The sequence below is a fragment of the Mustela nigripes genome, chromosome 1, assembly GCF_022355385.1.
Source record: "Mustela nigripes isolate SB6536 chromosome 1, MUSNIG.SB6536, whole genome shotgun sequence".
Taxonomy (NCBI): domain Eukaryota; kingdom Metazoa; phylum Chordata; class Mammalia; order Carnivora; family Mustelidae; genus Mustela; species Mustela nigripes.
This window is the reverse complement of record NC_081557.1, coordinates 215,920,001-215,943,445: the sequence shown is the minus strand read 5'-3', so window position 1 is coordinate 215,943,445 and position 23,445 is coordinate 215,920,001. Positions and strand designations below refer to the sequence as shown.

The 23,445-nt window shown below is 35.2% G+C and overlaps 1 protein-coding gene across 1 annotated transcript in view; it reads right to left on the bottom strand.

Annotated features, from left to right (window-relative positions):
* NCAPG (non-SMC condensin I complex subunit G) overlaps positions 1-23,445 on the bottom strand; it is a 53,182-nt gene that overhangs the window by 24,208 nt on the left and 5,529 nt on the right. The window contains exons 6-14 of the mRNA XM_059381505.1: positions 21,737-21,929; positions 21,125-21,274; positions 16,291-16,431; positions 14,617-14,740; positions 13,415-13,501; positions 12,913-13,092; positions 10,362-10,472; positions 7,595-7,714; positions 601-825 (exon numbers count right to left, since the gene is read on the bottom strand). Of these exons, the coding sequence (XP_059237488.1) occupies positions 601-825; positions 7,595-7,714; positions 10,362-10,472; positions 12,913-13,092; positions 13,415-13,501; positions 14,617-14,740; positions 16,291-16,431; positions 21,125-21,274; positions 21,737-21,929 (1,331 nt within the window). The remainder of the gene's footprint in view (positions 1-600; positions 826-7,594; positions 7,715-10,361; positions 10,473-12,912; positions 13,093-13,414; positions 13,502-14,616; positions 14,741-16,290; positions 16,432-21,124; positions 21,275-21,736; positions 21,930-23,445) is intronic.

Sequence of the window (23,445 nt, the reverse complement as noted above, 5' to 3'; positions counted from 1 at the left end):
TTATTTATTTGAGAGATGGAGAACACAGGTAGGCAGAGCTGCAGGTAGAGGGGGAGGAAGAAACAGGCTCTCCACTGAGGAGAGAGCCCCATGTGGACCTCCACTCCAGGGCCTGGTATCATGACCTAAGCCAAAGGCAGCCACCCAGGTATCCCAGCACAAAAATTTTTTGATTAATTATTTATATATGCTATAACAGTGTAGTTCAAGAGTACCTTAAGGAAAAACATTTAAACCCATATCATGTCTCAGACCTTCCACCAACCCAATGTAAAATTAAATTATTTCTTCAGACTTCAGAGGAAAAACTTCAAATCATAAATCACAAAGACATAAGGAAAAAAATTTTAAAAACTCCCTCTAATAGTCATTTTTGTTTACATTTCAATTAGCTGCACGTACAATATAATAGTAAGAAATGAGATATATTAGGAATAAAAGTAGAATTTAATTATACTTAAAAGCCAAAATTTTTAAATGTCAAATTTAAAGCTTTAGTCTTTATTGGTCAAATTTAAGCTTTAGTCTAAAAAAATAAAGAGCATAAACATACACAATAAAAAGAAATTTCATAATAACAGGGCTGTAATTATTTCTTACCTCACTATCTAAGAAATCAGAAAGGAGTTTCAGAACATTCTTGGCTGTAGCAGTCTCTTCTTTAGCATCTTTGATATCTTGGTCTCCATCAGTGTTTATTTCTGCATTTTCACCTTGAAGGGCTTTGTTTTTAGTTTTAAATGTCTCAATCCCAAACATCATCAGTTGGTCGAAGATTGCTTTTAAAGCACTTATTTTTATCGTCACATCATCAATTTGCAAAACCTAAATTGAAACAGACCCAGCCAAAAACTAAATTCAGTAAACTTTTCATTGTCTATGATGTACAAAATTAACATGTACCTTATTTTCTCAGTCTATGAATCTACCACATGAAACATAATTCAAAAATCAAAAATTCCTCTTTTAAGTTACTACTTTTTTTTTTTAAAGATTTTTATTTCTTTATTTGACAGACAGAGATCACAGGCAGGCAGAGAGAGAGGAGGAAGCAGACTCCCCGCCGAGCAGAGAGCCCGATGCGGGGCTCAATCCCAGTACCCTTGGATCATGATCTGAGCTGAAAGCAGAGGCCACTAAGCCACCCAGGCACCCCTTAAGTTATTACTTTTATTTATACCATAACATTTAGACTTCTAGTTCATTCAGAAAAAGCTTACCTTAAGTACAAGAAAACTCCTAGAATTAGAATCAGGCTGATTTATCTGTTCCTTTTATTTGAAAAAGAATGAATATATTGGATATAATTTTTTTTTTTTAATCCAGAAAATTACACTGAAATTGTTTCAGCCATCTATCAGGTCAAAAACCTTACATGCTAACCAATAAAAATAACACGTTAGATTATCAGTACTCTCCCAGGTTATCAAGCTTCACTAAAGATAAAATTTTATTAGTTCAATAAATTTAGATTTCATTAAAAGTAAATTCAGTTCTCAATGAACTGGACTCCTTTATAAAAGGAGGTAAACCATAAAATCCAGCAGGTTCTAGGAGTTTGTCCTAGGTTAAGAACACTGAATTCCTATATACCAAATATCAAAGCCATGAAAAAAAAAAAAAAGCTGTGTATTTCTATTATGAAGAGCTTTATTATATTCTTTATTGCACTTAAATTTTGGACATTGATACATTACATGGTTATATGGCCTAACCTTTAGAATGAATAAAAATCACCTGTAAGTTGGTCAAGTATGAATTGAGAAAAATAGCTCAAATCTCTGAAATTTCAGAACATATCTATTACGGTACGACCTACAAATTTGCCAAAGTGAAATGCAGTGTCAGGACTGTTCTCTAAGATTTCTAAACATGCTACCCTTTCAGCAGCAGATTTTCCTTGTCATTCTTCGTCCCTTACTGGTTAGCAATAGCTCTCGATACTGTATTTATCTAAGCAAGACTTTAAAATAAAATAATTTGGGGCCCCTTGGTGGCTCAGTGGGTTAAAGCCTTTGCCTTCGGCTCAGGTCATGATCCCAGGGTCCTGGGATCGAGCCCCTCATCGGGCGCTCTCTGCTCAGCAGGGAGCCTGCTTCCTCCTCTCTCTCTCTGCCTGCTTCTCTGCCTACTTGTGATCTCTGTCAAATAAATAAATAAAATTTAAAAATAAAATAAAATATAATAAAATAATTTCTGGGCACCCGGCTAGTCAAGTCAGTAGAGCATGTGACTCTGGATCCTGAGGTTGTTGAGTTTGAGCCCCATGTTGGGCTTGGAGCCAAGGGAAGGAAAGAAGGATTTCTCTCTCCTGCCTTTCTAGCAAGTATGTATACGTGTATTAAATCAAATTTTATTACTAAAACTTGATTTAAAAAAGAACGAATTTCTTACTCCTCCAAAAGAGAGCTATTTTCCCTTAATCTAAAATCTTCTAATGATAGTCCTAAAAATAACTTTATAAACAAATGAATTTATTCAGTGGTTAACTTCTTTTGATCGTGAACACTTTTAAGGATGTAAGAAGAGATGAAAACCCCAATGTAGGATGACATACAAAAAAAAGAGACAACATTTTACATATAACTTATTTTACTGCATTTAAACCTGATATTCACAAACATTTTTAATTTATAAAAAATATCTAAGGGCGGCTGGGTGGCTCAGTCAGTGTCTGACTCTTTATCTCAACAGGGTCATGAGTTTGAGCCCCACACTGGGCTCACACTGGGCATGGAGCATATTTTAAAAAACAAAACAAAACAAAAAACCAAAAAACTGTATCTAGTTATATTTTCAGGCAAATATTAATAGCTCATCCTTAAAAAAAGTTTAGCGATCTCAGTTGTTTATTGTACCAAAAGCAGGGGGGGGGGGGCAAACTTCAATTCTTCAAAACTTTAATTCCATGACAAGGCTGCTTTTTATTGACTGGTTTGATTTGGAGGAGGGTAAAATTGTGGTCTGGGTAAGAAAAATCATTTCTCTTTCACACCTGTTTGATTTTGACAATTCCTTTCCATAAAAGAAAAGTATAAATATAAAAACAATTAGTATCAAGGCCCCTATAAGCTCTGTCAAGTGGAGTATGAGTTAGTATTAAATACTTCAGAATACTCCAGGACACACTTAAGCATTACAATCACACTACATTTCTTCTGGCTTAAATGACCACAGCACTTATTACTGATGTTATGACCAGTAAAAATTAAAAGGGTCAAAATTCACATTTCATCTTTAAAGGCTAAGTGAACTTGATTGTTTTGGGGAAAAGTTCTATGGTATTTACTGCAATACTAGAAATTTTATATAACTATCTACCTTTAATCTCCTCTATTAGAGTTCAAACTTGACTACAACTCACAGTTCTTCAGAACCATTCTTAGTGGTATATAGAACATCTTAATGAATGATTTATCCCATTTTTAGAGCCCCCCCAAAAAATATTTAAGCTAGACATAAATGAATTCTTTACTATTAAATGTTCTAAAAAGAATTTTCTCCCACTTTAAATAACCAGAGATCAATCTAGCATAGCAAGACCCATCTTTCAGGAAGCCAGGAAATAGAAGTAAAGAGGTTACTGTTCATTAAGTTCTTAGCAAAACCTCTTTGAAAATATAAGATTTTATTCTCTAGGCACCTATATTAAGCCAAAAATTTTCACAATAGTAAACAAAACTTCCTTTCGAATTACTAACAGAATCATTGATGCCAAATGATTGAAAAGGAATGATTTTCTGTAACACATGCAGATTCATTCTATATCTTGGGAGTAAAACCTGATGGAGGGCCAAGTTCTACAAATGATTCACCCAGACAAAGTACCAAAATTTTTCTTTCCATTTGAGAAAGGAACTTCACATCAATTTTTTTTCCCTAAAGATTTTATTTATTTATTTGACAGAGACCACAAGTAGGCAAAGAGGCAAAGAGAGAGGGGGAAGCAGGCTCCCTGCTGAGCAGAGAGCCTGATGCAGGGCTCGATCCCAGGACCCTAGGATCATGACCTGAGCCAAAGGCAGAGCCTAACCCACTAAGCCACTCAGGCACCCCAGAACTTCACATCATTTTGAAGATACTACTGACATTTCAAGTTTCCAAAAGGATCTAACAATAATAGAAATCTTCCTGTGACAACAGCAGCATAGCATGATAACTATAAACAAAGCATCAACAGGAATTTCATCACTGTACAGTAAACAAATTGATGAGATGCCAAATGATACAAAAAAGGAAGTTAGAACAAAACCCTGAAATTCCTAATGACTATCTTTTGACGTAAGTATGATTTTAATTTTCTTCCTCTGATAAGCCATTAGCAGTTTGACCATTTCTAGAACATATAATTTCCCCAAGTTATAACTATATGCTTTCTTTCTCTTGGTAATGTGATTGCAACATTAAAGGATGCTCCAAGGAGCACCTGGGTGGCTCAGTGGGTTAAGCCTCTGCCTTCAGCTCAGGTCATGATCTCAGGGTCCTGGGATCAAGACCCGCAGCATCGGGCTCTCTGCTTGGCAGGGAGCCTGCTTTGCCCACCCCTCCTTCTCTCTGCCTGCCCCTCTGCCTACTTGTGATCTCTATCAAATAAATAAATAACATCTTTAAAATAAATAAATAAATAAATAAATAAATAAATAAATAAAAGGATGCTCCAAAATAAGGGTTTCAGGCCTTTTTTTTTTTTTTTTTTTTAGATTTTATTTATTTATTTGACAGAGAGAGATCACAAGTAGGCAGAGGCAGGCAGAGAGAGAGGAGGAAGCAGGCTCCCTGCTGAACACAGAGACCGATGCGGGACTCGATCCCAGGACCCTGAGATCATGACCTGAGCAGAAGGCAGCGGCTTAACCCACTGAGCCACCCAGGCGCACCCCCCCACTTTTTTTTTTTTAAAAAGATTTGTTTAGTTATTTATTTGAGGTGGGCAATGGGAGAGAGAATCTCTAGCAGATTCCTGCTGAGACCAATACTGCCAGATTTCAGGACCCTAAGAGATCATGACCTGAGCTAAGAGTGAGATGCTTAACCAACTGAGCCTCCCAGACACCCAAGATTTCAGTATTTTAAAATAATCTTTTCATGAAAATGATGATCTGTGTTGTCACATGTTATTTTCAAATTGAGCAAAGTACTCTCATATACCTGCTGGCAACCAATTTGCACTAAAATTCCTTGCAGCTTTTTTATACCATTACATTTGGCAACACCAGATGCTTCATGAGTCATATTGTCTTTTTGTATAGGGAAATGGAATAAGGTATATTTCTGAAATTAAGCCAGGCCTAAATGTTAAAGACAGATGTCTAAAGGAGTTAAAAAGTCAAATATATCCCACTGAGTTCATCCTTCTTGCCTATTCAACAGCACTCTAGCAAGTGCCTTCTCTTCCTATATTATCAATTTTTTTCCTTTCAACAGGGCCATTGTCCTTAGCATTCATTATAAACATGGTATAATCTTCTCCATCTTAAAAAAAAAAAATTAAAACCAAAAAGCTCTTAATTTTATTCCAAACCCTTCTCGTGTTACCTCCCATTTCTGTTTCTCCTAACAAAAATGAAATCTTGAAATAGTATAGTCTACACTGGCTATCTCCACTTCTTCTCTCATAATTCTCTCTTCAGCCCACTCCAATAAAGCTTTGTCCTCCACATAAGCTATTTTCAAGAACATCACCAAACATTTCCTTATTTGCCCCAAACAGTCAATTATAAATGCTTATCAACCTATCACCAGCATCGAACAGTCAAGGGATACTAGCCCCTATAAAATATCATCTTTACTTGCCTTCTAGGAAGTGCTCTTACTGCCCTCTTACTGTCTATTTCACCTTAGTCTGTACTGGTTCTTCTTGATCTCTCCTTTAAATGTGGCCTAAGCCCTCGGGAACTACAAAGTAAAGATCTCCAATGAATCTACATTCATCACTCATGTAAAATCCAGTCTCTAAGCACTGGATACTATTACAAAGACTTAGATTCATCTCTCCAGCTTGCACTTCCCTCCTATCTCCAAATTCAAATACAAATGTCTATTTGATATATCCACTTGGAACTCAAACTTCAAACTTACCATGCCCAAAATTGAATTTACCTCATCCACCTGCCCTACAACCTGTTCCCTCTGTTTTCCCCCATCATCAGAAAGAGCAAGTCTGTCTTTCCAATTATTTTGTCTAAAATTCTCAGCTATCTTCAACCTCGTTCCCTCACATGTCCCATCAGATTCCTCACCAAATTCTAAAGATGTTATCTTCCTAACTTAGATTACCAACCCTTTTTGTAACCCTAGTAACCACTCGAATACTGGTCCAAGCCATTATCATCTTTTTCCTGGATTATTGCATACCTTCCTTATGAGTATCTCTGCTTCCATACTTGTACCCCTACAGTTAATATTAGGGACCTGCAAACTATGGCTAAGGGGCTAAATCCAGTCTGCTGCCTCTTTTTACAGAGCCTTAAAGTTAAGAAGAGTTACATCTTTAAATGGTTAAAAAAATAACTTCATTGCACCAGAGAATAATACTGGAGACATACCATATGGTCTGCAAAGTCCAAAATACTTACTCTGTAGCTCTTTACAGAAGTTTGCTAATGCCTGGTTTATATCTACACTATACCCCAGTCAGATCCTAATAATTCTCTACTCAAAATCCTTCAGTTCTTTCCCATTTCATTCACTGTGAAATCTATTAATTCCATAGAAGATCCTGTTGCCTGCTAATCCTTTCTCCTACTATTCTCTTTGTTGTTGGCCCTAGCGATAGTTACCCTGTTCCTTGAGCATGTGAAACAAAGTCCTACTTCAGGGGCCCTTCCCTTGTTCTTCCCTCTCCTCAGAAACATCTTACTCAGATATCTAACATAATTCATTCATCCACTTTCCTCTAGTAGTGACCCAAATTTCAACTTATTAGTGAGGCCTTTCCTATTAAACAGATCCCTCTATTTCTACTCCTTACCCCTCTTCGTTTTTTTTTTTTTTGTACTAAGTCTTCTTTGCCTTTCTCAATCTGACACACTATATATTATCTTTCATTATGTGTTTACCCTTCTAAAATGTAAACTCCATTAGGACAGCAACTTTTATCTTGTTTTTTTTCATTACCTATCTTATTTTATTTTTTAAAAAAAGATTTTATTTATTTATTAGAGTGCACACATGAGACAGAGTGTCAGAGAGGGAGAAAAGAAGCAGGGGCAGAGGGAGAAGCAGACTCCACACTGAGCAGGGAGCCCAACACAGGGCTTGATCATGACCAGAACTGAAAGCAGACGCTTAACTGATTGAGCCACCCAGGCACCCCCATCTTATTATTTTCTAAGCCTAGAATAATGCTGGGTATAGAATAAGCTATATGTTTAATTTAAAAAATACTTAAATAACTGACATTTCATTTTTCTACTTTAATAAGAAAGAAATAAAAAGGTAGAAATCATCCTGTCCCTAAAAGTCATCTATAATAGCCATCATCACTAATAAGCCCTGGAATAAATTAAATTTAGAGCACTCATAGGATCTCCACAGATTCTGAGTACTTATTTCAGGAAATACAACCCAGATTTTGTCATAGGATAAATCCTACCTGCAACAGTAATACGAAGTGTTTACTTGCAAAATCCTGATTCTGTAGTCCACAGCATCCCAAGCATAAAACAGCCAGATTTCTTATTACAGGATGAACACTTACTATTCCAGGAAGAATCTAAATTAAATAAATTTAATTAAAATAATTTTGACCAGGACAAGAAATTTATAACAGTATATTAAAAACATGGTCAAATAGATAATTTCTGTATGATGTTATAGATCTATTTCTTATCCACACTGTCGAACTCAATTTTCAATTTAAAAAAAAGGGTAAATATTAAATTGCTGAAACAGAAGAATGTAGCCAGAATGAAATACAGTCTGATCATGAGACACCTGCCCTTCCACCTGCTAAAAGTGACTCAATGGCTTCCCAGTGTTGACAGGGCAAAGATAAAACTCCCTTACATGACATATATCTCATTGCATAATCTTTCTTAATACCATCTTATATCATGCTACCCCTTGCTCTTTGTTTATACTGATTTTGATGTCTTTTATTCAGTGCTATTCAAAAGAAATTAAAGTAAGTCATAGGTTATTTTAAATTTTATACTATGCACATTAAAAAGAAACATATGAAGCTAATTTTAATACATTATACCCAATATAATGAAAATATTAACATTACAACATGTAATCAGTATTTTTAAAAATTGAGATAATCTACATTGTATTGTTTGTACTAAGTCTTCAAAACCCAATATATTTTGACTCTTGAAGCACATCTCAGTTTGGATGGCTAATAGCCACAGGTTCTTTTTTAAAGATTTTATTTATTTATTTGAGTAAGAGAGAGCACAGAGGGAGAGTGAGAATCAGACTCTCAGCTGAGCAGGGAGCCTAACATGGGTCTCAAACCCAGGACCCTGATATCATGATCTGAGCGAAAGGAAGAAGCTTAACCAACTGAGCCACCCAGGCGCCATCGACACAGGTTTCTAACAGCCACACATGGCTAGTTGTAGCTCTACTGGAAAGAGCAAATCTAGAATATTCTTCTTTCCCCTTTTCACATAGTTGATGTCCCTTCAAACATCAGATCAGAGTCATCTTCCCTGAATAGAGCAAATTCCACTATTACAAGTTCACATATGGCCATATAGCTCTTCTTCCTAGCAATTATCAATGGCATAACCTTCCACTTGTTTATTTGATTGATGTCCCTTCTCATTTGACCAGAAGATCTACAAGGGCAGTCTACATGCTTTGTATCCCATGTACACTATCACTGACAATTAGTATACAGTAGATGTTCAATACATATTTGTTCAATTAGTAACTTAACTATTTTTATTTAGAAACGGTAACTTCATTAAAATACTATAACTCCTCTATCTAAATACTCTACTCATTTACATCCTTCTAGTTTCTTTCAATCTTTAGACATAATTGTCTTTGTATACTTAAAACCATTATGACCATTCAATTTTGTGTTCTTTCTTCACTCAGAGTATCTTTTCCAACATATATAAGTCTTCATATATACTACTTCAATTGTGTAATTATATGATAGTTTAACATTCTCTTACAATAGAACCAGACATAAAGTATGCAAACAGAACTTTAAGAGTACTACTTTTACTAAAGACATTTGCTTCACTAAGGATAAAGCTAAATTCTAATGGTTTAGTAAAATCTTTTAATCAGAAGCTCTACATTGTTATAAACAATAATTGGTCTTCTTTACTGACTTTAGAAACTCATACAATCCAAGGAACCTGATTTTAGATTATATTAATTGGCTGTTTTTCAATAATCCCAAGTAAAAACAATTGGGGGACAATCCTAGAAGAGTCTGGACACATTCAAATTTGCTTTGAATAAGTAGCACTTTTAAAAACAATACCCTAGAGTTGCACTAAGTGATACTCTAGCTACTGAGCACATGTGGCTATTGAACACTGGAAATATGACTACACCAGACTGAGATGTGCTATTAAGACTTTTGTATGGGGGAGCATGGGTGACTCAATTGGTCAAGTGTCTAACTCTTGATTTCAGCTCAAGCTCTGATCTCAGGGTCGGAAATTCAAGCAAGCCCCACATGGGGCTCCACGCTGGGCACAGAGACTACTTAAAAAGAAAAAAAAAAGATCTGAATGTAAAATATCTCAATAGTTTATTATTGAGTAAATGAAGCCATTAAAAAATTTTGGATATATTGGGTTAAATATATCAAAATTAATTTCATCTGTTTCTTTTTAATTTTTAAATGTGACTACAGAAAATGAAAAGTTACATGTGTTTGAATTATATTGCTTTCAGACAATATTTTACTACAGTCTTGCAGAATTTATGTCTCTATGGTCACTAATACGGGAACTACCTTTGAAAAGCTACTTAAGTATAAAGTTCTTTAAATATATAGGAAAAAAATTCCTTTCACAGGACTCAAAATGTTAACAGTCTCATAGTCTTTCTAGATAGCAAGATTCCAGTACTTAAATATTCCTAATGTTTTTCACTATTTCCTCTTACTATCAAAAAATGAAGATACTCTACATCTTTTTCTAGCATAATTTTTTCATACTTCTTAAAGGAATAAATATCACTTATATACCAGGACTTTTATATGCATTATCTTAATTTAATATCCACAATATGAAGTACTCACTATATAATTTTTCTTTTTACCACTCATATTTATCAGATGTTTAAGATGGTCATCTTTTTCTTCTTTGGAACTTCAAAGAACATATTACTTATGAAACAAGGAAGAAGTGGGCTAAAACATAAAGCCTCAAAGGCCACAAACATACCAAAGATTCAATGATGCCATTCATGGTTGCACCTATTCCTGTTGAAGTGGACATCTGCTTCAACAGTTCATAGCACAAAATAAGACACTTCTGTAGTGTTTCAACATCACTCTAAAATGAAACACAAAATACTCTGCATTAGTAAGTATATCTTCTGCCCATCCCTTAAATGTTAGCTTTTCCAGGGTAAACATACTGTCTCTATACACACTCCCTAGGGAATCTTATCCAGATCTCCAACTCCATTTACCATCCATGAGCTGACCCAGCTATTTTTTAAGTTTCAGATTCATATATACAATTGCTACAAGACATTTCCTCATATATGTTCCATAGACTTCCCAAACCCAAATGTCCAAAAGAGAACCAAATCATCATTATCCCAATCCCTCCTCTTGTGTTATTTCCATAAATAACACTGCCATCTATCCAAATGTCCAAACCAAAAGACCTATGATACATTTTTAACTCACTCTTCTCCCTGTTACTAATTTCTAAATACTTCTCAAATCCATTACTTCTTTCCACATCCACCATCATTATCTTGTTCAGGCTGAAGTCATATCAAGCCTACATTATAACATAGTAGTCTTCAACGACTATACCTGTGTAAGCTCTTATCACATTTTATGATGAAGATATATATCTCATTCTACCACTTAAAACATTAAGTGGTTCACCATGATCCTTGGCTAAGGCAGAAAGTTTTCAATATTGCTTATGCAAGGCCTTACAAGACCTGGCCCTTAATTTTTCCACCAGATTTATCTCTTACCTCTCCCCCATCAATTCTCTAGTCATGTGGACCTGAAGTTTTCAAACATAGAAAATACTCTTTAATTTCTGGGCCTTCCACATGCCTTCCATCTGCTGCATTCTAACAATTCATCAGGCAGAGACAACAGAGTGCACTAAAGGCACAAATCTAAAGCCACTTGCCTGACTTGCCCGGATATGACTCCTGCCTCTACAACTTACTATCTGTGTGACTTTGGGCAAGTTACTTTCCCTCTATAAAATGAAAATAGCACCATCCCATAAGTTTATAGTGAGAATCAAACACTTGCGAAGTGCCTGAAGCAGTGACTACCACAGAAAAAGCAACCTGTAAATGTTAGCTTACATTATTAATTTTTACTCAGACATCAAGTGAAAACATTTCTTCCCCTAGGGAAGCCAACAACACCATACCTGAGTTGGATACCTCGCCATAAAAGCCCTATAACTTCCCTGCATATACCATTTATTACGCCATTCTGTAATTATACTATAATAAATTTATAACCCTTAAGTAGGACAAATGAACACACTAAAGATCAAGGGAAGTCAAGTTAAACAGATATTAATCATGATAAACCATATTTGTTCATATTTTCCCAATTCAGACCTGCAGTTTATATTGTTATTCAGTTTATATTTTCATTTTTCACTTTAATCCACTCCTCAAATTAAGAACCTGTAATGATCCATAGACTTTGCCAAACAAAATAAGATACTAGTTATAAAATAAAATTCAGGCATACTCAAAGTGGAGTGTTGGAGCAGGGATGTCTATGGCTAGAGAGCACCAAGGACATAGCACAACTTAAAAAACGCCCCTGTATAGTAAATTCTTCCCTATTCAGTATTCCCCTTATGAACATACTCCAATCAGCACTTCCTAAACTGAAGTAAAATAATAATGTTTACTACAAAAGCAGAATTCTAAAAGACCTCCTGAAAATTAACATCAAATTTTATAGTAATTGATGCCATTCTATCTTATGTTAAAATATGACTAGTTTATCACACCAATGAAGTTAAAAAAAAATAAATAACTGCTGAAACTCAGCTTTAAGTGTTACTAGATAAAATGCTTAGTGTTTCATTTAAAATAACAAAACTACTTAGCTTTTTCTAAAAACAAAAAGTGTAGTTAAGCTTTAAAAATTACCTGTATATGCTGGGGGGAGGGGGGTTGGGAGAAGGGGGTGGGGTTATGGACATTGGGGAGGGTATGTGCTTTGGTGAGTGCTGTGAAGTGTGTAAACCTGGCGATTCACATATCTGTACCCCTGGGGATAAAAATATATGTTTATAAAAAAATTTTTTTTTTTTAAATTACCTGTATAATGGTATAGTTACCAAACTTACCACAAAAATTCTTTTCCTAGCTCAGAAAGGTCAGGAGTTTTCCACAAAAAAAAGATGGATAGATGGATGCATTTTCCTCCTCTAAAGCATTCAAAATACACACACACACAAAGAAGGAAAACACTGGAAAGTTAAGTTTCCCTAGCAAGGAAGAAAGACTACAGACTACAGAGATTAGCATGACAGGAGAGCAAATAAAGTCCTAGTTATAATAATTAAAGCTAATCAAGGCCTTCCTTTCAAAGCCTAAAATAAAAAGGAATAAGAGAAAAAAATTATTTTCATCTTAATTCATGATACTGCTAAAAAGCCCTCCATAGTAAACATATTCTGGCAGCTTTCTGAGTTAAGAAAGAAAAAAAGTGTAGTTGAGATGATTAATAACAGCTGAAACTTAGTATGATAAAGTTATCTATACCTTCTCTATATGGACTTCTTTTATTTCAAGTTGCTCTGTCTCTTTCAATAGGTTTATTCTGGCATCTTCTAATGCTTTTATTTCTTCTTTTAATTCTGATGCTCGATTAAAGTCCTGTAAGTTAATGCAATTTTCCAAAGCTTCTTTTGCCTCAATAAGCTTAACTTTTATTTCTGCCATCTAAGGAAAGATATAAATCGCTTCAGCAAAAGCTATTATTATGAACATCTATAGCAAACTAAAGAGTAATATTTAACATTATGACAACCCAGAAGTTAAGCAGAATCAGGCATATACAAAAAGTTGTGGTCTTCCTGATCCAAAGAAGGGCAAATCTTTCAGACTGCATAATCTGGTAACATTTTAGATACTCTTATAGTTTAACTGTTAATTAATAATTTGACTCTGTGAGAACAATTCTGAAAATATACAGCAAGAGGAAATAAAAGACTTGCACAGTTACGTTATACTCAAGCATTTATTTAATTCAGAAGAAATTTACCTTGAGTTCTTTCTTTCTTGCATCAGCTGGATCATCAGCACCAACAGTAACAATAGGCGCCCGAATCTCTGAGATAATTTCTGTAACCTGATAAATTATAAGTCAGAGCACATCCTTTAATATATGTTCTGTATCATAAAATGAAACCAAACTGCTACATAGAGCTCCAAATAGTATCCACAATCTCTTGCAAAATAGAGTAAAGCACACATTCTACTTGCTAGACAATCTGGGGCGGGGTGGGGGTATGACACTGAAGATAAATTCCCTCATACAATGCTTGAAAAACAAAGAAAAATGAATATAGTATCTAATCTTAGGCACCAAAACCTAAAATTCTCTGTCTACAATCCTCAACTCCCTCTCTAGTTTAGCTTCACAGGAGTTAAATATAGAAAAACAGAATACGCTTTTATTCTTCCTTTGGGTATAGAATGCATAAATAATGCCAGCATGATTAAAGACTTTCCTTTCAGAGCCACTGGGACATAAGAGTTGGCTGATTCAGGAAAAGGTTACATCCATATGAAGGTACTTAAGCAGACATTGGATAACCACTAACTGGGAATGTTGTATGTTGTAGAAAGGATTTATGTATAAGAAAGGGTTGGAAAAGACAACCCCTCAATTAATTTGCAATGCAAAGATTATATGAATTTATGAAAAGCACTGATACAGGTCTTTTTGGCTACCCCTGAAAAAATGATACTTGGCAATAGTATAATAATAGATAACACTTAATTCTGTATTTACTGAGTACTGGATGAATACTATTTCATTGAACAAGGTAGGTCTTATTGTTATTCCCGTTTTACAGACAATTAAAAAGGCTAAATTAAATAACTTGCTGAAAGTCACAAAGCCAGAAAGTAGAAGGGATCTGAACCTAAGTGTGTCTAATTTAAGCCAGCTCTCAAACACTCAAACACTCTAACACTCTAGTGATCAAGACACCTGTCCCCTCTACCCTAACTTGTACTATTCAAACTGATTCAACAAAATGATAGGAAGAGAAGATGATTTTTCAAATGCATGTGTGGGAGAGAGATTCAGTTTTAAAAACTAAAAATTTAATAGACAAGACTAAGACAAAAAGCAATTGTGAAGATACAGCAAAAAATACTGAAAAGAAAACAAGACAATCCTTAATCTCACTGACCAAAACCTTTCAACCTTTATCAACACTTAAGAAAATTACTTACAATTTGTGTTCTCTTATTATCATCTGTAATGATGCAGAGCAATCTCTCAACAAGAAAAGAAAGTAGGGATACCGGGGTTGTGGGTAGCGTAAGAATCTCCTGTAAAATAGCCAGTAGTCCTTTCCTACATTCAAAAAGAACTGTTTTCATTTAACCATGACAGAAACACATTTTATCTCTAACATTTATTCTGCAGACTTAATTATATTTGTATCAGTTCTTTTTTATCACTATAGGTACAAAATATATGTACAGATTAGGTCAAAAATTCATGTTCTACAAAAAAGTATTTTTTTATAAATGGCCCTAAAATCTGTCATAAATCAACATGATGAAATGACAAAATATCAGAAGTGAATCAAATTTTCAGATAGTGGGCACCTGGGTGGCTCAGTGGGTTAAAAAGCCTCTGCCTTCAGTTCAGGTCATGGTCCTGGGATCGAGCCCCATATGTTGGGCTCTCTGCTCAGCAGGGAGCCTGCTTCTCCTCTCTCTCTCTCTCTCTCTGCCTACTTGTGATCTCTCTCTGTCAAATAAATAAATAAAATCTTTTAAAAAAATTTTTTCAGATAGTATCACTAGCCCTCTCTGTAATAGAGATTTTTTTTTTGACAGACAGAGATCCTAAGTAGGCAGGGAGGCAGGCAGAGAGGGAGAGGGAAGCATGCTCCCCGTTGAGCAGAAAGCCCAACACAGGGCTCGATCCCAGGACCCCGAGATCATTACCTGAGCTGAAGGCAGAGGCTCAACCCCCTGAACCACCTAGGCACCCCTGTAATAGAAATCTTTAAGCAAAGTCTGCAATTTTATTGATTTATTCTGAAAAAATTGAATGTATTTCCATATATATGAACAAAATGGATACAAACTGCACAGGTAACACCTATATGCATATTTTTGCCCATATACATATGGGCAAATATATATATATATATGTATATATATACATATATAGTACATATATAGTACAGTACAATTCCAGAAATACAGTACAGTACTTTATTTTCTCTTCCTTATGATTTTCTTAGTAACATTTTTTCTAGCTTACTTGATTATAAGAATATGATATATAGTACATATAATATAGAAAATCATGTTAATCAACTGTTTACATCAATTTTTATGTTATGCTTACTGGTAAAGCATTTGGTCAATAGGCTATTAATAGTTTTGGTGGTTTTTTTTTTTGTTTTAAAGATTTTATTTATTTATTTGACAGAGAGAGAGATCACAAGTAGGCAGAGAGGCAGGCAGAGAAAGAGAAGGAAGTACGCTCCCTGATGAGCACAGAGGGCTCTATCCCAGGATCCTGAGATCATGACTTGAGCTGAAGGCAGAGGCTTAACCCACTGAGCTACCCAGCCACCCCAATAATTAGGTTTTTGAGAGGTCAACAGTTTTATGTGGATTTCTGACTCCACAGAGGTGAGATGGGGGATATACATATGCGTGTGCATACACACACACACACACACACACACACGTATGTATACACAGAGAGAAAGGGTGTATTTCCTGCTAGATATTACACGTATAAGAGGAAAAAGAAAACTCTATTGCACTATAGAGAGCTAGGTTAAATGTAAATATATTTAATCATACTGTAACAAGAATATATTTCAATACAGGATATTAAAAGAGCAAATTGGGATGAGGATTAATATTTAGACATACCTTCCTCCTTCTTCACTTGTATCCAAAGACTTGATAATTAGAATCAACTGTTGACCTATAAATTCTTTTGACATCAAATTTCCAATATAGGAAAAATCATTTTTCTTTTCATCTTCCACAACTGGGATACTCTGAATATAACTAAAACAAGCAGAATAAATAAAATGTAAAATCTGTTTAAAAAAAACATTAAACAGGTCCCCCATGAGGTCAGAAAAGGGTCTTTTTCAATTCATATAACTTCAACCAAATGGATGTTTATACCATGTTATACTAATTTGGCCTAAAGAATAAACTCTATGCGGTTGTTATGAACTGTTGCAAACTTATGGGCTTGAATCAGAAAGAATTTGGAAAATATACTTATTAAAGATTCAAATTTCTTATGGGAAATTTTCAAAAAGCACATATTTATGTCTCTCAAGTTGGTGACATTATTTCAATGTAACCAGTATTCTCAATTAGAGTCTTGGATCCCTTTAATAAAAACTCAATTTTTCTTTTAAAGATTTTTATTTATTGAGAGAGAGAGATAGCACAGAGGAAGAGTGAAAAGGAGAAGTAAAGTCCCCGCTGAGCAGAGAGCTCAATGTAGGACTCCACCCCAGGACCCTGAGATCACCACTTAAACCAAAGACAAATGCTTAACCAACTCAGCCACCCAGGTATCCCCGCCTTTTTTTTTTCCTAAGATTTTTTTTATTTGACAGAGCAAGGGGGGCAGCAGGCAGAGGCAGAAGGAGAAGCAGGCTCCCACTGAGCAAGGAGCCCAACATGGGGGTAGATCACTGGATCCCAGGATCCTGGGATCATGACCTGGGCCAAAGACAGACGCTCAACCAACTGAGCCACCCAGGCGCCCCTAAAAACTCAATTTTTCATAAAGAGCTAGTCTTCACTCATCATCCCTAACTGACCATTATTCTTTTGCTTAAAAGTAATAATTAATACTAATTATACAAGTTATACAGGAATGCAATGACCTTTTAAAAAATCAGAAAAATAGAGCCTCATGAATTTGTATTATCCTTACTTAGAGGCCCTACTAATATCTGTATTGTTCTTATTTTGTGTAGATATTCCTAAACAAGTATCATCAACTACCCTTTTATTCTTACTATCCCTGCTCAAATTAAGGTCTTTTATAAGCCTCACCTAGATAAAATTCAACAGCCTACCAAAAGATCTCTCTTTTTGTGTGAACAAAAGGCTACTTAAAGGTAGAATTAAGAGTTTAAGCTTACACAATTTGGTGCCTTTAGGCTGAAAGTAATATGAAAAACAATCCTGATGAAAAACGTCATTTTTAGAATGTCAACTGGGACGCCTGGGTGGCTCAGTGGGTTAGGCCTCTGTCTTCGGCTCAGGTCATGATCTCAGGGTCCTGGGATGGAGTCCCACATTGGGCTCTCTGCTCAGCGGGGAGTATGCTTCCCCTCTCTCTCTGCCAGCCTCTCTGCCTACTTGTGATCTCTCTGTCAAATAAATAAATACAAATCTTTAAAAAATAAATTAATAAATAAATAAAATGTCAACAAAAATCAAGTTATAAAAACTGCAGAACTATGTATGATGAATAAACTGACTCGCCTATAAAATGATAACCAAGAGTAAATAAAAGGTCACAAATCTCTGGCCATGAGATTAGGACTTTCAGTGGTATCAGCACTCTTTGGGTTCTAGGATAAAACTAAAAGAAAGAAGCTAATAATTATCAAAATCATTAGCTTAGAGTTCCTGGTTTCTGACAGGCTATAAAACCTTCACTCATCTTTGAATCCTTCCCTCCCATTTGAGTACCTTACCACTCCAGCTTTAGCACAATGCATAGCATCAATAAGTTTTTTAAAAATAATTTTTTAAATAAGTTCAGAGTAGTTGTTTCATTAATAGAGTACAAATCTCAAACTGCATAAATACAACTTAAAATGGACCCACCAATTTTAATTACCATGATATAATTTTTTTAACCATTTTAAAACACATTCATTACAATGAAGAGCACTCAAGAATAAGAAAGCCTTTTCCTAAAGCTCTCTTCAAGAATTTATACTTAAGGTCACTTTCTAAAACTTGTGTTGGTGTCTCTTTTTCTTCCTCATATTTGGCAAGCCTAATTTAATATCCCTGATTTCTTCCTTTACAAGAATACCTCAGGTAACCCGAAATTGTTTCATATCAGAATTCTGAATACCTCTTTCTGCTACAATATGTCTGAAAATACTTCTCTCAGATTATGAGGAAGTAATTTTTCCATTTAATTTTGTTTCTGTACCTGAATAAGCTAATCCTATCTAGTGATGTTGCTCCAAAAAGAAAGCCATTCTATTTCTAAGGTATTCTTTCAATAATAATTAAAATATAATTTTCAAAGTTTTCTTCTTTATAAATGAAAAAAAGTTGATTAAAAAGTTACCTATTTCAAAACTCACAGATTAAGTGACAGAGGAATTATAAGAATCCCTGACTTCTCAGAGCCAGGGGAAGCAAGCTCCTTACCTACGGATTTCAGCAATCCTGTGAAGCAATCCTTGAGGAGAGGCTCTCCCTCTGTTACTTAAATATTTACTTCCTCATATTTTCTTTTACTTTCTATAAGCATTTACTACTTTTATATTAATTCATATTATTGAGCATTGCATCAAACTCATTTTGGACATACTGCAACATGGCCCAAACAGCATTATAATGAACACTCTAATTAAATAGTGACATCTGAAACAATTACTATTGAAACAGTAGATTCACACATATTTTTTATGATGTTACTATCAACTCAAGCTGTAAGTTTCCATTTTGGCTCACATTTAAGATATTTATCTTTGATTCAATATTTTGCCTACAAATTAAAATGCATTTATAGTTTTGCCTCCTAACTTATGTGGAATCATTATAAGCAAAAGCAGAATACTACATTCCACATAAAGAGAATTCAGGTCTATAATTCCTATTATATGGAAAAAGCTTTTTAAAAAATGCATCAAGGGGCGCCTGGGTGGCTCAGTGGGTTAAGCCTCTGCCTTCGGCTCAGGTCATGATCCCGGTATCCTAGGATCAAGCCCTGTTCTCTGCTCACAGGGAGCCTGCTTCCTCCTCTCTCTCTCTGCCTGCCTCTCTGCCTACTTGTGATCTCTATCAAATAAATAAATAAAATCTTTAATTAAAATAAAAAATAAAAAATGCACCCAAAGCACAAAGTTAAAAATCTACACACCAAAATCTACCAAAATATACGTAACTTTTGGCCCAGCAATTTCACTTCTGGGAATCAACCCCATAAAAATCCCAAACATACATAAAATGTATAGTTAACACAACTTTATCAGTGAAAACTGGAATCACACTAAACATCCATTAACCAGAGAAGTAAATTAAGCACTGCCATCATACTATGGGATAATATGTTGTTAAGAGTGTGGTAAATTTATGTGCACCAACATATAATGATCAGATATAAGAGGTTGGGAAAAAAACCAAAAATATGTATTGTGTGCTATGTTTAAAAAAATTTACATAAATTTTTAAAAAATTATGTATTTTAATATATGTGCAAATAAATGTAAAGAAAGAGGTCTGAAAGTGTATATCCTAAATTGATGACTCAGATAAATGGGATTAGGAGATGAAAAAAATTCCATATTTTTCTTCTACATATTTGAATTTTGACAAGAATTGCATTCATGTTTGACTTAGTAATTTTAAAGTGAAATGAGAATAATAATCTTGGAAAAGCTTTATAAAACAAAAAGCTAAATAGTGAAAGTTTTAATTAATATTAAACTAGCCACCAAGGTTCACCTTGTCAGTTGGAAAAGTATGGCCCATGCACCAGATAAGACCTGCTGCTTGTTTTCATACAGCTTGTAAGCTAAGAGTTTTATATTTTTATTTTTTTAAAGATTTATTTATTTATTTATTTGACAGATATTGATCAGTAGGCAAAGAGGCAGGCAGAGAGATGGGGGGAAGCATGCTTCCCGCTGAGCAGAGGTTCCGATGTGGGGCTCTATCCCAGGACCCTGAGATCATGACCTGAGCGGAAGGCAGAGGCTTAACCCACTGAGCCACCCAGGTGCTCTAAGTTTTACATTTTTAAATGGAAGCTTGTTTACACATGGATGTATACACAAATACATTTGAAAATATATACAGATGTGGGGCGCATGGGTGGCTCAGTGGGTTAAACCTCTGCCTTTGGGTTAGGTCATGATCTCAGGGTCCTGGGACAGAGCCCCGCATTGGACTCTCTGCTCAGCAGGGAGCCTGCTTCCCTCTCTCACTGGGCCTACTTCTGATCTCTCTGTCAAATAAATAAATAAAATCTTTTTTTAAAAAAATGTAAAAAAAAGAAAATATATACAGATGAAAATTATATGAAATTAAAATTTAATGTCCTTATAAGTAGAAAAAAGTTTTATTGGAAAACAGTTACAATCATTCATCATATATTCTCTGTTTTTGAACCCCCACAGAACTGTCATTACGACACAGGTCTACAGACGAAAATAGTTACTATCTACCCTCAGAAAAGGTTTGCCAACCAATTTCAAAGAGTTAACACATCCTCATTATCAACTTTATGGAGAAATGTTCATAATCACATCCTAACGGTTTTAAGGAATGTCCCTAAACATTGACTTTTTACTCTTTCAGTGTACTGTCCAGCACAGAATGTTCTTCAGAAAGACTCAATGTACATTCCTATTTATCCCTACCTAGCCAAAAAATGATTTTTAATTGACCCCCAATCAAGCATGACTTTGAAAGAGAGGGCTAGAGGGTTGACACAGGCAGGAACAAAAGTACAATTCAAACAAAAAAAAGAAAATTTTACCTTAGTAAATACTCTGCATATACTATGGGCTCTGGCAGAATCTGCTCCAAAAATTCTTCACCCTCATCTCCTTTCGATTTCATGTATTCACAAAGAACACGCCAATACAAAGCATTTTCAGGAGTCAACGTTTCTGTTGGAATCAGTTTCCTTCATTTAAAAGGGAGAGAATAAGAAAAAGAAAAATCTTAAAGTTAAAAATTTGAATGGATATAAAAAATGGGAAATAAAAAGCAGACCTGATTTAAAACTAGCATCCTTTTAATTTTCAAAGTCATTATCTTATCCACCCACACACAAATGAAAATATTTAGAGAAAAAGAATCAAACAAGCAAACATACAAGAGGGAAGCATGTTGTTGGACTTTCCATGGTAAGCTAATGCAAAAATGGGGGGAAAAAAGAATGCAGTTCAAGTAGTCTATGATAAGGTAGTGAGTTCTTACACAAGGAGGATAAAAGAGAAAAGTCATCAACTAGAGCAAAGAAAACACAAGTGAGGTAGACAAAAGCTTTTGAAACAGTCTGAAGTAATCAGAAAAGGACTAGAAAAGAACTAATTTTAATTGTAGAAGTTCCTGAGCATCACATTTCAAGTAATGAATAATATACCTGCCATCGTTATTTTTACAGATTTCTGCCAGTTCATTAAGAGGAGTCACTGAAAATAAGGCATTAAGAACAGAGACTGCCACTTCAGACGAATTTTCCACATCTAACCGATGAAGTAACTCTAATATATTTCCTTCAGTGAAACGTAGCCAGCCTTGGAGAAGATGCTTCTGCACTGCTTGTTTCACAGCATCTGTTAAGTCATTTGAAATATAAGTGAACAGAGGCTCCCTCTAGCTTCTATTTCCTATATTTTGTCTGTATTAATTACCTTTTACCAGATTAATGTTAACATAAAACCAACATTTATAATAAAAATGAGAAGAGACTAAGAACAAAGAAAAATACTGAAGAAAAAAATAAAGGTACAATAATATTGCAAAAGTCACAATGCTGCTCACTTCTAATGAAAACGGAAAAGGCCCAAACCCAAATGCTCAACCACTATCACAGCCTACAAAAATTTCTGCATTCCTTCTCCACAGGGTTCACGGACTACAGTGTTAGTCCTAACATTATGATAGCGATTTTATTACCCGATGCCTGACTTCTTCTATTACATGACTGCTATTTGCAGAAGTGAATCATACAAGCATGTATCACTGAACAGACTTTATTCTTAGTTTTTAGTCATCCTTCCAGTCATTAGTCTGCTGACAATGTTTTAAAACTCAAGTTTTCTTGCTATGGCAAAATTAAGCTATCTTAGTCTTCTCATGGAGTTTGGAAATTTAAAATATATGATTCCTCGGGGCGCCTGGGTGGCTCAGTGGGTTAAGCCTCTGCCTTTGGCTCAGGACATGATCCCAGGGTGCTGGGATCGAGCCCCACATCAAAGTCTCTGCTCAGCAGGGGGCCTGCTTCCTCCTCTCTCTCTCTCTGCCTGCTTCTCTGCCTACTTGTGATCTCTGTCAAATAAATAAATAAAATCTTTAAAAAAAAAAAATATATATATATATATATATATATGATTCCTCATCATTCCTGTAAGCAGAGTCTCTAGTTTTAACAGAGAGAAAAAGGAAAAAAAGGGTGCCTGGGTGGCTCAGAGGGTTAAGCCTCGCCTTCCGCTCAGGTCATGATCTCAGCATCCTGGGATCAAGCCCCGCATCGGGCTCTCTATTCGGCAGGGAACCTGCTTCCCTCCCCGCTTTCTCTGCCTGACTCTTTGCCTACTTGTGATCTCTCTGTCAAATAAATAAAATCTTTAAAAAAAAAAAAAGGAAAATTATGCTACTCTGATCATTCCTAATTTCTGTTTCCATAGCATGGCACACATTCCTATCAAGATATACACAAAGGGGAGAGTGCCTGGGTGGCTCAGTCCATTAAGTGTCTGCCTTCAGGTTAGGTCATATTCCAGGGATTCCTGGGATTACGCCCAGTGTCAGGCCTTCCTCCTCAACCTAAGTGGGAGGTCATCTGCTTCTTTCTCTCTCAAATACCAAAAAAAAAAAAAAAAAGAAAAAAGAAAGAAAAAGAAAAGAAAAGAAATACACAAAGGGAATAAGGGAATAGATAGCACTTCTTTATATGAGAGAGAGTTGAAAAGAGTTTCTGCCCTACCTCTGATATAAATTAGCTATATAGCCTTCAGATATAGTTTCTTCATCTGTAAAACACAGGAAAATTTTTTAAAAAACACCGCTCCTTTAACTACCAGGATCTTTAACCCTTTGAAATGTTTTCTACATGATGTAACCAGCTAA